At 35.2% G+C, this 17,354-nt stretch overlaps 1 protein-coding gene across 1 annotated transcript in view; it reads right to left on the bottom strand.

The window, feature by feature from the left end:
• Positions 1-17,354, bottom strand: part of LOC129269574 (eukaryotic translation initiation factor 3 subunit D-like) — a 23,525-nt gene continuing 6,171 nt past the window's right edge. The window contains exons 4-15 of the mRNA XM_064105985.1: positions 16,586-16,735; positions 13,123-13,244; positions 12,342-12,474; positions 10,504-10,599; positions 9,552-9,600; positions 8,360-8,490; positions 6,755-6,837; positions 6,114-6,243; positions 5,517-5,659; positions 4,444-4,636; positions 2,560-2,650; positions 1-1,477 (exon numbers count right to left, since the gene is read on the bottom strand). Coding sequence (XP_063962055.1) covers positions 1,458-1,477; positions 2,560-2,650; positions 4,444-4,636; positions 5,517-5,659; positions 6,114-6,243; positions 6,755-6,837; positions 8,360-8,490; positions 9,552-9,600; positions 10,504-10,599; positions 12,342-12,474; positions 13,123-13,244; positions 16,586-16,735 — 1,341 coding nt within the window. The 3' untranslated portion in view covers positions 1-1,457. The remainder of the gene's footprint in view (positions 1,478-2,559; positions 2,651-4,443; positions 4,637-5,516; positions 5,660-6,113; positions 6,244-6,754; positions 6,838-8,359; positions 8,491-9,551; positions 9,601-10,503; positions 10,600-12,341; positions 12,475-13,122; positions 13,245-16,585; positions 16,736-17,354) is intronic.

The raw sequence follows: 17,354 nt of genomic DNA on the forward strand, positions 1-17,354 counted from the left end.
TTGTGTTGAGAAGTACGACAAGATTTAATGTCAATTTAAGATTCCAAATATTCTGTAATTCAATGTAATCATGCCACAATTGAGCGGAACCCCATCCCTCTCCTCCATACCTGTTCTACACCCCCCCTCCCCCACATCCAAATCCAGTACATGCACATAAAAGAAAACTGAGGAAAAATGGAGAAAAAAAAACAAAAAAAAATCGGTCTTTCAGGCAGATACATAACGAGTGACCATTATAGACAGGTATCCCTACAGAGAGAGGTTGGGCTGGGCAGTAGAACAGAATGATCCAATGGTTATCTAAAAAATTGGAACCATCAACTACATCTTCTGCATTACTAAGTATATAATGCATAATAAATACATGTTCATCTCAAATTCAACATGATCAAATTGTATAATCATGGAACAATAGAAGATAATAATAACAAAAAGCCACCAGACACTGAAACCAGTTTTTAGCCATGAAAAGTGTCACAGCTGTCTTCTGTATGTATACTGAAAAATTTATATTCAATATCTTTAAGCATTGAAAGGAGGGGGGGGGGATTCAAGTTTATTGACAATACCATCATAAATGTGTACTTATTTTGGGTAATGGCTATGTAAGCTCAATATAGGTAACTATTTGACAATCAACATTCTATCCATATACATGAAATTAGTAGATTCCCCCCCCCCCAAAAAAAAAAGTAAATTATTTAATGATTGATTGCAACTAAATAAATAAAATCCCATAACAATTTGTATTGATTCAATCCTTGGCCACCTGGAGATTTCATCTTAAGATGAAATATATATATATATTATGCATACATCCTACGTAAGGGCGAAGTCTATGAATGGGTTTATTCCGTTATAATACACATTTAGATGTTAAGTCGAAGGTAGAGGGCGTTAAGGCGCATTGCGAACATTGAAAGAAGACAACAAAATTTGTCTTATCTGCAGATGTAGAAAGATATATATATATATATGACAATTTAGTAGCAATGGTCAAAATCAAATTACATACCATTGCAAAATATGAATTGGAATGATATTAAAAACGTATTTTGTGGATCAGGTCATTTGTAATATAATAATATAAATTTATATCATTGCAAGTATGTATACCATAATTGCAAGGCAAATGATCTTCAATACATTTTGAAAGGAGAATGAGGGTGAAGAGAGGGAGGGGGAAGGGGGGGTGTCCATTGAATAGGATGTGATAAAACCAATGACCATTTCCCATTTTATTTTGCTAATCTGTAGTTTAAATAGCATGAGTAAGTCTCAATGCAATAACTGCTACTACCTCAATCTCAGATAATAAATATTAATTCAGGTTTCATCTTATCTACTAATAGCTGATAGAAGTTGCACCAAAAATCAGAAAAAAATAGGGGTCATTCCAGATAGTAGACAGGTGATGATGTAAGATATTGATCTGTGGGACATCATCAATGGCTCTACTCATCATCTCCTTCATCTGTAGAGAGAAAACAAAACATATACAAGAGTTTGACATGGTGAGAAGGTATACTTTATCTCAACTCAGTATATAATCAATACTACCTACAATTATGTAAAGCCAAAAAGGATGTTAAAGCTAAATATCATACACTTCATATTTCTTATCCTTATTAGACTATTTGCCATGCTTTAAAAAAATGAAGAAAACTAAACAAGTTTGAATATGTTCTGTTCATTTGAATAGATTTGTGTTACAACAATTTGGCTATCCATAATCAATACACAGATATAACCACAGTTAAAAGGGAAGTTCACTCTGACAAAAATGTTTCTTGTTAAAATTAAAAATATTTGTGTAGGTTTGAGGAAAATCTACTAAAGATCAAAGTGATTGGTTAACATTGGTTTGACTTTTTAAAAATCTGAGCTAGAAGGTCACACTTGTCACCTGTGTCTGTGATATGTTACAAAAATGAAGCCCAGAAAAAATTGCGTTCGAAAATAATTATTTAGTGCTTCATGGTTGTTTTCAGGGTTTATTAGTTCTAATACATGCACTTGTACACATGTTTCATCTTGGTTTGAGAATTTTTAAATAGGCTGCTCACAAAGTTAAACAATACCTTTAAGAAAGTTATTAGAACTTTAAGTTTTTGATTTGTAGCATTATATACGAGTAGCTGCCCCATATGTTATATAATATAAAATGCATAAATTTCAATTTTTATTGGTTCGTGATGACTTAAATTTTTCTTCTTTCAGGATTGGGTGTGAAATAATATGTCTGTTAATATCATGAATGTACAATAAAAAACATTATCAATACATGGATCGCATATGACATCACAAATTAAAAACTTAAAATTCTATTATCTTTTTAAATCTTTGGTGGATTTTCCTCATGCCTTCACCCATATTTCTAAAAATAATTATTATGCTATTTTTACAGTAAACTTCTTGTCAGGGTAAACTTCCCCTTTAAATTGCAGTTGAATATAAAGGCTTGGGGTTGAGAATATACTAAACCACAAAAGAAAACATGGTGGCTGACTTGAATACATCTATAGTCAGTAGTCAACGATTCAATAGTTTACTTACCATCACCGTCGTCTTCGTCCTCCTCATCATCCTCTTCATCGTCGTCAGAGCTGAACGTGTTATCAGGGATGTCATAGATACGAATCACCGGCTGTAAGAATCAATCAAAATGAAAGAATAAAAAGAAGCTTTAACATGGTGAATCATATTCTATCAAATTCTGATATCTAAAGAAACTAAACTTTTGATTTATTTGACATCTAGTAAATTTAATGCCAAAATCAATTTTAGCATTAATAATACTCAAGATTTTAGTTTCCATGCAGAATTTGTTCACAATCTTTACTTATTATCAATATGGTTGTTTCTCTCCATGGATTTTTCTTTTCAAATCTAAATAAACCATGAATAACAATGATATCTAATAATATTTTGTATAAATGCTCCTTGTTGATTGAACAATATCATATTCAATATATCTCACAGTTCCAGGGCTGAGAGGAAGTTGCAAGATACATGCTCCTACTTGTACATCAACTTTAGGATTTTAAACATCAATCAAACCTTATAATCAATATAAAGTTTGTTATTTTTTGTCTGATTCCCGATACAGAAAATGTGAATTAATGTGCTATAGGGAAAATGGATCTCTAAAATTGCAAATCTACATTTGAAATCAAATAATAATTATACTTGCTTATACAGCGCTTAACACTTACATTATCAGAAGTCTCTTAAGCGCTCTATACTATAATTACCCTAGCTTAAGCAGAGCTACTGTTACGTGCAATGTATTTCAAAGAATAAATTCCTACTAGATACCCATTCACCTCACATGGGTTTGAGTGCAGCACAATGTTCGTAAATTTCTTGCTTCAGGAAAACAAAGTCGCATTTGTGACAAGCAACACCCCAAAGTCGTATCGATAAAACCAAATGAGGTAAAAATATTCCCATTTGCAATCTTTAATTTGGTACAAGCCTCATAACAAAACCTGTATAAAAAGGAATATCAAGTACCTCTATATTTGTGATATTAATACTGTGCTGTGGAAACTGCCTTACTTAAAGACATTTCCTCAAATTGTGTTACAGTCACTCAAGATATTTGGAAGATGAACTTGGAAATTTTACAGTTTACAAAATTCAGGAGTGAGGGGGGGGGAATGAATACCCATGCATTTGTGTTTGTTTTCACTACAGGATGGAGCTTGCTCTGTGTACTAATGACTGGATAGTAAAACTATATAGGATGCACAGTTAAAGGGATCATTTCACTTTGTGAGCAGCTTATTAAGAAAATTCTCAAACTTAGATGAAACATGTGTATGAGTGCCTGTATTCGTCCTCAAAGACCCTGAAACAGACCACAATGTAGGATAAGAATTCTTATTTAGACACAGGTAGTAACTTATTAGCCTGATTCTTAGAACCAGCTTATGCCCAGTTTTCCCCAAATTAGAAAAGTCTGTTAGCTGTGTTGACTCCCTTCTGCTGTGTTTATCTCTTATGCACTATTGTAAGCTGCACTGTGCATTTGGTGTACATGTACCTTGTACACACTGTATGGAGGTCATGCTGGTTTCATCTAGAGTTTGTGTGTTGTGGTGCACAGATTCGCAGTACATGTATACACATAGTCATTGAAACCAACCCCCAATTTAATTTACAACTTTGGAATTATTTTCAAACTTTGGTTTACATTTCAAAATTTTTAAAATAGTTTCTTCAGATATGATACATTGAAACTTTTGGGATTGTATTTTTACATTATAAGGAAGAATGGCAAATCGATGCAGGACTGAAAAATTAGGTGATAAAAGATGTATTGGGGTGGGATCAGAAGCAGTTTTCTTAGAAATTCTCTTAAACAAACATTCCTGAATACGCACATCACAGACATTGTGTCACAAATGTACATGTACATTATTCTGCCAATCTTACCTTGTTTGGATCCTTGAGAATAAGGTATTTTCCTTCTTTCAGCTGGAAGCACTTATCAACGATACATCTCAGAATACCCCATGCATTATCCATGTTAAGATTGATCTGTGCTGCTAACTCACTGGGCTTGAACTGCTGCGATCCTAAGATCACATGCTTGGCAGAATCACGAGGGTTGATACGAGACACGTACCTGAGTAAATACAGTCCAAACATTTCTCATGTCATTACTTTAGGTATCACAGTCGATTTCATCTCTAGATATGACATGCCACTGGATTGTGGAGTGCATTACATAAAGTATATATCGTGAAGTGATGTGAAGTAAATCAATAAGTGATGATCTGATTGATGTATACGGCTGTCAAGTAACAAAAGGAAGCAACTCTCACGTTTCCCAAATTTATTTTTTCTTTATTTTGATATTTTCTGTGTTCTAAATGATGCTAAAGAAATTGGAATTACATAGCCCCAAATTGCTGAAATAAACATTTCAAAAGCGAGTAACTCTATATATTTGAGCCTAGTTTACCCCCCCCCCTTTTACATTTGTCATGATTATCTGTAACATGGAAATCTCTTTGATTTTTTAAACACTTTGTTACTCATCAGCTTGATGAGAAGAAAGCTTGCTTGCATTGCCATAATGTCCCCTTTATTATAAAAAAATATGGTAACACAACATTTACTCCTGCAACAATTAATTGTTGTGTCATTGTTACATGTAATTGCTCCTGCAAAAATCTCTGTGAGCTTTACTTTGTCTAAATTGTCGGGTTAGGGTTGCAATAGGGATTCATGTTAGGTTAAAGGTTAGGTTTAGTGTAGGGTATATTTTTCAATCCGGGTTGAAGTTAGTAGTAGTATTAGTAGTAGTAGCAATAGTAGAAAATCCAAAGTTTTAAATCCTGTTTTGTTCCTGTGAACAAGGTTGGGCAGATTTACCTCACATTTGCAGCAATTGCCCTTATAACTGACCCTCCATCCATTCAGTGCATCCTCAACCCAATGTAATAGAATCCAAAAATAATATCTACAATTAATGTTAACATCAACTTGATGGGTACACTTACCCAAACTTGATGAAATTCGACCCTGCAAGGAGAGAACACACAGTCCACTTGGCAAGCTTGAAACTGTTATTCTTAAGCTCCGTAGCAAGGACTGCTCCTCGTTGTGAATCAAGCTTCTGACGCCATTCTTCTGCACTGCTTTGCTGTAAACATAAAGGGTTCAGTGAAACAGGTTAAGTTGTTTTCTGAATACAGTCTGATCTCGTTTATCCAGCTCTCAACAACCATAATAACCAGTGTTATATAACCTCTATACATGTATATTAAACAAGCTAGATATTTTACTATCCATTAAGTACGATACATATAAAACAAAAAAGTAATATATCCTGCAGACATGTTACGCAACATGAACAATATTGTAAATGAAGGTGAACAGACTTCAAAGCTGTACTTTCATTGTTCATGTTACATGTACATACTTTTACATATCATCTGCATGTATATATATTGTGACATTGTGAGCATGTATGAATAATACAATGTGTATGAATGAATGAATTAGTGATTGAGTGAGTAAACAAATTAAATAATAAATGAATGTATGAATGAACAAATGAATGAATAAATTAATGAATAAATAGAGTTCAAATCTACCTTGGTATCCCATTCATTGAGAGTCTTGATGTTGAGGAACTGTGTCTCTCCGCCCGAACCTGTCATTACACCATCATGTTCACATCGGACTATCACGTTCAAATCATCCCCAATGTTCCACTTACGATACCTGCAAAATGTGAACACAAACAATACAATTCAACCTTGTAAAAAATACAACATGTAATAGTAATAAGCGCAAAGCTGAGATAATAGCATTTACTCTTAGTTTTATTATCCCAGCCTTAGCTCGAGCTATCACTGTAACAGCTGTGCACAGTGTATTCAAGGAATTAATTCTACTAGGTACCCATTTACCTCACCAAGTGCAGCATAATGTGGATCAATTTCCTGGTGAAGGAAATGACGCCATGGCTGGGATTTAAATCCACGGCCCTGTTTCAAAGTCAGAAGACTAATCCAATAAAAATATTGTTATCTGGTTTCAAGTTCTAGTTTGAATATGCAGGGTGATCTCATTTATTGAGTGAAGGGGTTTTACCGATCATGCATAAAACAACAGTAAACTTATTAATAGCATTAAATTATGAAATGACCCTATGATCTAAGAATTCACGATTCTATCAAAATATAAAGAAAAGCGGTGACTAAAAAGGCTTTACATAAGAGTGACATCTTACCGGTATGCAACAGATGCAACTAATGATTCCTCCTCATCTTGGATGAAAGGATTCTCCACTTCAAACTTAAACTTCTCACCTCCCTGAAGAAAAAAAAATAGAATGCAAATACAAATGAAGTACCTATTAACCCCTTGTCTACTGGAACTGGGTGATTCCTGTACAATGTCTATTGGGAAATAAATAATTCAGAAGTCAACAGGTAATTTGACTCCAGCATATGCACAGTCAACTTTCCAATGTGCATTATAGAAAAAATTAATAGAAAATCACTATAACTTTGATAGAAATTAAATTGAATGTATATTAAGATCTACTATGCAATTCTTTTCAATCATAATAATTTATTTGATTATTACAGATATGTAAATTGATCAAGGTGCTTGAGGCATGCCAAGATATCTTGATTTTGCTGTGGACATTCAGGTTGTGTAACTGCAATGCTCACATCATTTAATCTTAATGTTCATATTGTGAGTCTTTTTGCTGATCTTTTGCAGAATAAATTGGTATTGGTGGTGATTAATTCAATTCAAAATTCAAAATTTATTTCAATCAATCAATCATAAAAATACAGGTATATACAAATCAGATAAAAACATTAGAATTGGGAGCCCCTGGAAGTTTTCATCTAAAAAACTTGTGGGTGGGGCACCACCACGATACAATTAAATACAAATAAATATAAGACATACATAAAGAGGGAACAACAAATATTTTAAATATATTAAATAGATTAAATATATTTAGATAGATGAATAAATAAATAAATATCTAACTAACTAAATAAATGAATAAAATAAATAAACAAATGAATAAAATAGATTAAATATTTAAATAAATAACTGATCAATTCAAGGATTTCTTTCTTGGTGGGAACTTTTATTTTGGAAAGTACCAGTAATAAACTATTTTGACTGTTTAATCAAGAATTAAACAATTAAGCAGAATAAAAGCAGAGTTTGCCTCAGGATAAGTGAATGCTATCCGCACATCAGGATTAGACCTGATTTCAGACAGGGATAACTATGCATCATAGGCAGAGTATTATAATTATTTATTGTTCACAAAATGTCTCAAAATGTAATATGTCTCAGTTTGCTTCAAGACAGAAAATTCTCCAAAGTTTCCAAAATTTTATCACTTTTTAATCAATTTGAAGTATGTATGTCAGAAAGTGACTTTCTTCGGGTTGTTTAGTCATGAAATTGAAAAACAAAAAATGTAAACAAAAGTGGAATGTTTGGATTTACACAAATGCCAAACTAGGAATCTAAGGGGGCTTTGTCTAAGTCTATGGGAAGTCCAATGGGTGTCTATGAATTTGAGCTTGATCTTGAAATATGAATCATCTAGGCTTGCAATTGGTTGCTTGTCAATAACAATTCCCCAATTTGATCATAAGTATTGTAATCAATTGTTATATTCCACCAAACTGCTTGTCTGCTCTGCCCAAAAAATGATTAGGTTCTTTTCATTTATTTAGAATTTAGAATCTATCCACTGCAAATCCGCAACTGATGGATTACATGTACAAATAAGCATTACAACACAGACAACAGGAACAAAATGTTGTCAAAAAGCATGTTTGGTGATAGCACTTACCATCTTGAGACATTGTTGAGAGAAGTTATGGTTGATAAATGTTGCTTCCAATCCTAGATTCCTTGGTGAATTCATGTGTGTTCCCTCATCTTGTGGCGGTTCTATAGCAGTCTCATTTACTGTCAGTAGATCTAAAGGGGTCAAAGGGGTTGTATCATAGAATTAGGCAATAATCATGTCTAAGAGTTAGGCAAAGTCAAACATCTAACAGACATTCTTGAGCCCTAAACCTACTAGGCTGGGGGGGGGGGGGGGGGCTTTCTTATACCCCCAAGCCCATATTATATATTTGATTGCTACGGTACTGTATATGTCACAGTGGGGAATTCTTTTATCAAGATTTTTTTCTAAATTCTTCCAGGTCTTTTTACTTCTTTGGACACCAATTAAATGAAAAACAACAAGGAGTTTTGGAGGTACATTTTGTAAATCATATGTCAGCTAAAAAAAAATAAAGTTTTCAGGATTGGTATACAAATGAAAGACAAATATTAATCAATTAATAAATTGCCTTAAAACACTGCAAATTTCACATCCAAAAGCATATGAATCACATATTTTCATATAACATTAATCAAAGTTAAATTCTGAAACCGTCTTTAAAACGACAATAAAATATGTAAAAGCAATTAAAATAAGTTAAGAAAATAATAAATGAATACAGAAGAGACACTTTTGTCATGAACTAAATAGTGTATAAAATGATTTCCACAAAATTTTTGCATAACTTTTGGCATAAAAAACATCTATTTTGATGGCAATAATAATGAAAATAAATATACATCTCATTTTGCATAATCAACAACTAAACTTTATCTTCTGCAAAAAAAAAAGGCATGGTAACACCTTTTACAAAAGCCTTAGTAAGTTTGTAGGAAATTTTGCGCTGACCTTAACTTTTGCGACAGAATCTGATAGAGTGGGGTCATGTTGACTTTTCCACCCTGGTAAAATTTGGTCTGAAACTGCCCAGTATGCACACACACTTCCAACAAATATAGTCAATCTTACTGTATCACCAGGAAAAAAAAAAAAATTTATATATTAACTTGTTGACTACTAAATTGTGATTCCCTTAGATTTTGTAAAGGGAACACAGGTTCCAGGAGACAAATGGTTAAGAAAACTGGAGACTGCATGTAAGCCAACTTTATGATCATATCAAAAGGTTTGAAGAAATAGAAATACTCACCAAATTCTGAATCATCTCGCTTGTCAAAGAACAGCTTCCCACCAACATGCTAAAAACAAAAAGAACAATAGGATTGATATGGCATGTGAAAATGTGGTAATAAATAAGCAGTAGAAAAATCCCAATCACCTCCACTTTTAGCTTATTTTCCTTAATACAAGATTGGAAATATGAAAATACAATCACATTATACCCTTGCATTATTTCAGTTGCTTCACTTCAATTTACAGCTGTTACTAAACCTTAATTGTTTACCTTGACAGCCAATCACAGCTTGTCCTTTAGCATCCGTTGTCTCTTTTGATTCTATTATATATTTTTGCGCTCTCGTGTCCTGGTCATTCATGCGATTTCACTGCGAAGAGTGCATGTCAAAAAGCTTCAGTATAACCGTTTTAAGGCAATTTTACGATAACAATCATATCTTTTGAGTCATTTTACATTCTTATCTACCAAGTGAAGAATTCGTTATTGGTGTTTCTACGAAGTAGCTCCTTCATACTAACGATTATTTATTTACTACGCATAAACCTGACGTAACATCTCTGATCACATGATACATATTTGCAAACTGTTCCTCCAATTTGACGAAAACCTATTGTGATTTCCAATTGCTCATGCCTCCCCGATTTTATTGAATCACCTTCAAATCTTCCGAGGAATCAAAGATACAGACAAAATCTGCTCTTAAAACTCATATGTACCTTAATTTAACAAAGTTTATATATATGTATCCCTACATTCTTTTAATTCATTTTTCAGTACAGCGTCATTTCTATTTCCAACACTACAATCATGATAGCCATGTAGGCTACATTGTACAAAGTATTTCACAGTGTCATAAAACATGAAAAAAAAATTGGTATACATCAGGTTCTAAAAATCAAAATTACTATCATCATTCGGTAGAATCAGTGCTTTCAGTTCAAATATTCATGATTTTCTACCTTACCTGTACAATGACATCCCAGGAGTAATTAGAGCGAGGGCAGCACATCAGTGTGGCCAAGATGATGTCCGTAGCAAACACGTTACCCTTAGAGGCAAGCTACACAAAAATATGATAAAAAGCAGTATTTAACAACAACCAAAAAAAAGTTGGCAGTTTGGCACTTTTATCTGTGTACCGTAAGTAACGGTGTATTAACCGCACCTTTTTCTCGGCGGGATATAAGCAAAAGTCGGGGGTGCGGTTTATCCACGGTGACGGGTCTGAGCCCGCGCCCGCGTAACCCCTCCCGAACATGTAAGAAGTCTGCCAGTTCACAACACATCGAGTGGCCGGGCGTAGCCGCCCAGGGCAATGTCGTTTAGAGAGGTATGAGCCGCGGGTAATGGGAAGCGATTATTACGATCTTAATCAAATAGTGTCCATAACAAATGCACCCACCTTCATGACACTAATTTCGACTTTATTCTCGATTCAAAGCAGCGAAGTTCCCTGGCTAAGTTCAAAGAGACGCCAAGCATTCTCGGTAATAATTTGTCACAGCTGAGCGAGAGCTAGAGCTAGCTTGCGTTGTATTGTGGTTTTAGTGCGACTTAAGCTGGCGCTATTCATTTTAACCCCTCAAAGTCCCGTTTCGCGCCAGCTTATTTTTTTCTTTCCTGTTTGCTTTTCATAAGATATCATGTACAACGTGCACCACGTATGAGAGAGACGGCACGAAGCCGTAAAACAAGTGGAAAAAATGCAAATTTCTTTGTTTCTTGAACCTTCCTGTAATCCCGTCAGCAGATTTCCACATACCGGTAATCTCTTTGAATACTTTGAAATCTTTAACTTAGTTTTTGTTTCTTCGTACCTCAAATATGCATGTAAATGTGAGAAGGATTTTTTTTTTTTTTTTTTTTTTTTTTAGTCCAAAGTTGGGGGTGCGGTTAATACACGGGTGCGGTTAATACACCGTTACTTACGGTATCCCTAGAATCTGATTTTTACAAAAAACAGTGTAGCAATAACTGTCTTGTTGTAATATTTGTTTGTCTTAATAAACATATTGGAAGAAAATATAGACTTAAAGGGATAAATCAACTTTGTTTCTAAAAAGGTATACCCATAGCCAATATCTTTATAGTGTATAATCAATTCATGAATAACTTTTTTGACAAACTGAAAACCAATATCCTACAAGGCAACAAATAATAATAATAATATGGACATCAATATTCATCCTCAGAGGATGCTCATGGTGCATTAAAAAAAAAAAAATAATAAATGGAAACTTTTTTAAGGGGGAGATCGAATTAAAAGCTTGCATGAATAACCAGGTTTTTAGTGAATTTTTGAAAGTGGTAGGACAAGAAATATAAGATGTCTTGTGGGAGTGTATTCCCTAGGACTGGCACAGCATATTGAAATGATTGATCCCCATATATGGAAGTAATGATTTAGTGGCCTAGCGGATAAAGATAAGCTAGTAGACCTTGGCTTACTAGAGGGATTGTATGGATCTATCAAGCTACATTTGTATTGAGGGGCAGTGGTTCCATGTAATGAAAGAAAAACAAGGGCAGGCAATCCGCCATACACAATGCCTGTGAGCACCCAGCTGGTAGGTTGCTTGGCTGACCCAGTACTGCAACATGCAAAACACACACACCATGTCTGCTGGAAGGATTTCTAATGGTCTAGTAGTACCTAAATCACACAATCATACATATTCTTATAACTTTTATTTCTTTTTGACGTAAATGATTGCAATTATGATAAAATTAGTAATGGATACTCATATTTTTAAAAATAATTCTGGACAGAGTTACTGAACTGCCTTCAACGTTCCAACCTACCTTTCTAATGATGGGGTCATCTGTGGTAGTGACCTTGTGGAACAACCTATTCACCCTTGCTAGTCTCTTTTCAGTCTTGGTAGTGATGCGATCAAACATTTTGTCATAGTATTCCAATTCTCCACACTTGACACTGAAGAGTAAAATTTAAGAAGGAAAGGCAATATAAAGATATTAGATACCATCGGAGAGTGACGGACATGATTGGAGAAGTCGATCATAATAGCTTGGTCAATTAATCCTTAATTGATCTGCAGTCTTTGTTTAATATGATACTAAGAATGAATGTCACACATATACCAATCATTGTCAAGAATCTGACTTAAACAAACATGTCCATGCTTACAACTGAAAGAAACTCAATCTGATGGCAATAAAAATTTAAGGGGGGGACGTAATAAAGCTGTTTGTAAGTGATACATAGCTTCATGCATACTTATTCTTGTGCAAAATGGGATTTTCTATTTTCCAGGTGGGTGTTTTTAAAGCTGTTTGTAAGTTATAAGCGACTTTACAAACGACTGTTGCCCATTCTTAGGAACTAAATCAATGCCAATGAAAGTCCAGAGTGTACCTTACAACAAGGATCACCAGTCGCCTGTTGAGTCACTAATAACATGCAATATTGTTTTTGTTGCATAAAGGCTACTATTATGGTCACTTTGCCATTCAATGGTAACTTCTGTACGATCATTGCTAAGCTTTGTGTTATGGGCATCTGGTTCCTGTTGTCAAAAGCTTCATAATGGCATCATTGCATTAACTTGAGAATGAGACTTACAGGTCTTCAGGATCTACAACAGTGGGCAGACGTAGCTTGTTGAGACGAGGAAAATCCAATTCTTCTATCACTCCCCATTCACCACGAACCTGAACGGATGCACTGCGAGACTTCATCTGGTTCTATATGATGAAATTAAAATTTAAAACAAATGATCACATCTCAGTAAAACAGGAAATACAAGTAATACACCCAGAGTAATGCATTCAACTAAATACATTGATATAATTCACGAATGAGATTAAAATGCAGCTATATGAAAAGCACATTAAAAGAGATCCATACACATGCTAATAACATGCATTCAAGTGAATAAAAAAGCAGTGGAAAATGACAAAATTTTGTGGAAAGACCCATGGGCATGGAAACTAAATCGAGGGTATTTGGAAATATTTTATGGCTCTATACTGAGTTTAATTAGTTACAACACATAATCATACTCTTTCTCTGAACTACAGCCTTGCATCTCATATTAGATAAATGCACAGGAGAATTACAACAAAAAAATATGACTGTAAATAGAAAATATTGAAAGAGATAGTTTTCTGTTTGACATGGTTTTATGGTTCCATTCTTGGAGAAATTAGGGCCGAGATTGACAGGATTATCCTCTATATTAGGAAATAGAAATATTGTATTTGTATTGCTCTAAACTTAATGGCAAAAAACTTTGAAATCCTCACTGCTAATTGTAATGATCAAGGTTATCACTGAGGCCATGTGCCATGAGGTTGCCCACCAAAAACGACAGTACTGTTAAATATTTGGCATATTCATGTAATCATCATTATTTTCAAAACCAAGAGAGATATTCCAACAAATTTGGTATCGTTTTAAAGCTGAATTCATTAGCTAATAATCATAGGGTGTGTATTTAGTGAAATTTAGACTTTTAACTTTAAAAGAGGCAATGCTAAAGTGAAAATCATGATGAAATGCAAAAGTAGGCAACCTCATGATGCATGACTATTTGCAATATGCCCGGTAAAACTCAGTTTTATGAGTCATGTCACATAATCATAGTCTTTCTCTGATTGCTTCTTGAAACAACAACCTGCTTTCTTGTATATTAGCTAAATGTATAGGAGAATGAAAAGAAAAATATAAGCCTGTAATTACAACGGATTAAAAAAGATAAAATTTTTGACGTTTTTTTCTTACAAAAAAATTCCCCCAAATCTGAGATACTGAAAGACAGAAAATGCTTGTTATTCATTTGTCTCCAAGTTTATAACACACCAATTTATGTATAATACATGGCTGCTGTGAAAAATTCATAGCCTACCAGGCCTGGGTCCTGTAACATAAAGTAGGGACAGTGATTTTCCGTTTAAAAAAATTGCCTTTTCCGTTTCAGAAAATCTCAAATTCCGTTTCAGCATGTCAGTAAACGGAAATTCCGTTTCCCCATAGACTTTGTACACACGGAAAAGTGACAATTCCGTGTACACATTTACATGCACACTCGCACTGGTCAAAATTTGTATCTGCTACTGTACCAACAACACAATAAAATCCGTTCTAATCGGATCTATGCGGGTGAATAAAATATTTTAACACACCCATTTTTGATGCATACATCCTCACCTTTCATATTATTAGCATTATTTCACGGTGAAATGATATTTCATCGATAATTTTGGGGGTTTTTGGACATCGTTATCATCAGTCATCGTCTTTTCCCAATCCGCCATCTTGGATTTTAAGACCACGATATCGTGCTGTTACATCTTCAAACGTAGAGGGCAGCAACACACAACTGTGTACATGTAGTTGAACGATACATGTGTGCATGTGAAGCCCAACCCGGCCGGCCGGGTACGGGTACGGTGCGGGGTACAATCGCAGAGATGCCAACTTTTGGAAATCAGAATTAGGGAGGATTTGCAACCGACACCAAATTATGTGCGCGTAGCGCACATCTCGAGCGCAGAGCGCTCGACCCTTGCGGCCGGGGTCGAGGGCCCTGAAGCTCTGGGTTTCTAGATGCTCTCTGGTGCAATCTGACCCTTATTTTGGAGCATTTCACATGTTTTTAAAAAAACATTGTTCCCACTTTTTTGACATAAAAATAAAAATATCAAATATGCATTTTTACATGTAAAAAAAATGAGGGGACAATAGAAGAAAAGTACCTGTTCAACTATAATAATGAGGAATTATCCTCTTTATTATTATTAAAGCGCGGGTAACGTCTTCCTCCTCGCTGGTCCCTTGCTTGGTGAAATAAGTCAACAGGGTACTAGTGGAGCTCGAAGATCTCGTCTTCGCAATGTCCGTATGCCGTTTGCTCCCTACGTGCTTCCGAATATCATCACGACCTCCGTGCTCAACTTTAATGTCCACGCTGCAAATTGTGCAAAATGCATGGTAGATTCCTCTTTCCGAATACACGGGTACTGGAGACTGTATTCAGTCTTATACTTCTGAGACCATTTCTTGGTCTTTTTTTGTTGATTTTCCGCCATTTCGTGTCAATATCAACCCATCAATACGCCAAAATCACACACCGATATTCCATCGCACGACTCAACAAATCCAGCGGCTGCGAGCGCGCACACGCCTCGCGAAGCTAGCCGGGCCTACCGGCCTGGTGCACGGTGCACAGTGGATTCCCATTGGGCATATCACATGCACCAGCTTTTCACTGCTCCTTATTTGTCTGCCTTTCACACAGAATTTAGTAGCAGCGAAACGTAATGGAGGAGTACGAGTTACTACATGCTAAAGTCAGCAGACGATACATGTACTTCCAATCCAATTTGATCAATGCAAAAAAAAATCGTAATTTCGGGAGGATAAGGATGGTAATCGTAAGGGCGGGAGTTGGGATGAATTTTCGGGAGCCTCCCGATGAAATCGGGAGGGTTGGCATCTCTGCAATCGAGTGTGCTGATGTCGAGTGCAGTCACGATGTGTGAATTGTCATGATAGTAGCGAAGTGAGATCGTATTTTCTGGTTTTTTTTGCCCATTTAATATTCTCATTTTGTTGTGATTTTGGAGTATTCTGTTGCTATTCTGAAAATACGTTTTCCGTGATTTTCCGTTTGAAATGCCATTTTCCGTTTCAAAAGGCCCTTTCCGTGAATTCCGTCCGTTTTCCGCGATCGCGGAAAATCTCTGTCCCTAATAAAGGTTAATCATATGCTTGATATTCATGATTGATTGTACATTGTAGTCAATGAAATCAATCATAGAAAAATGTTCTACAATCATTGCTAAGCTTTGTGTTACAGGCCCCAGGATGGATTCTGGTTAACATCATCTGGATTACAAGACCAGTGATTTAATACACCACCAGAGCTTTGGTGGATCCCATGAAATTAAAATAAGGAAAAATGCTTGTAAATAACTGGATTGCTTTCAGGACAGAAATGTGTGTTACTCTCATTCTAGAGATCTTTTTTGCCTCAGCTATGTAATGCTTGTTCAAGATACATCTCAACCTGTATAGTACTCACATGTTGATTCTTATCGGGCCACCTTCTTCCTCCATATTGTTTCTGTAACCTTCTGACCTGCCTCTGTCTCTCCTTCTGGGCTTTGGTCAGTGATTGCATCCCAGCGGTCGCACGCTGCTCACGACGTTCCCTTTCCCGACGTAAATTACGCTGAAAAATGAAAAAAAAACAAATATATAACAAATGCTAATCATTGTTGGCCTTTATTCTTATCTTAGGAAGAACTTAGAAGTTAAACCATGGATTTATTGAAACCATTGTCTAAAACTTTGCTTAATTATCGATAGCCGATTTTCAAGTTCTACAATGTAAAGGTTGATATTCCACTTTAAACATACTAGATACTAGTAGAATTGAAACATTTTCATCACTGAAGTTGAATATCAGGGAGGTACATGTACCTCTAGTCATTTACTACTGTCCCTAACCACTCTGAAGTCCTTACCAGTCTACATGTATCTCTTAAACACCAGAATGCCAAGTGGTAATTAATAGAATAATATCTTAAGGACACTACCTCTATGATGGGATCTGAACCCTGACTCTGGCAATCCAGAGTTCGAGGACTACCACTGATCAAAAACAATAATAAATAAATAATAATATGCAACCTTCATATAGCGCTTAATCCAATGTTTGTAAGTGCTGCATACTATTACCACGGCTTTAGTCTACCCTGATCAGATGTTTGAGAATTCAAGGAATTTCTTGCTACCAGGTACCCATTTACTGCACTGTCTGGGTAGAGAGTGGCAAATGTAGAAAAACA

Source organism: Lytechinus pictus, chromosome 10 (assembly GCF_037042905.1).
Source record: "Lytechinus pictus isolate F3 Inbred chromosome 10, Lp3.0, whole genome shotgun sequence".
NCBI classification, from domain to species: Eukaryota; Metazoa; Echinodermata; class Echinoidea; order Temnopleuroida; family Toxopneustidae; genus Lytechinus; species Lytechinus pictus.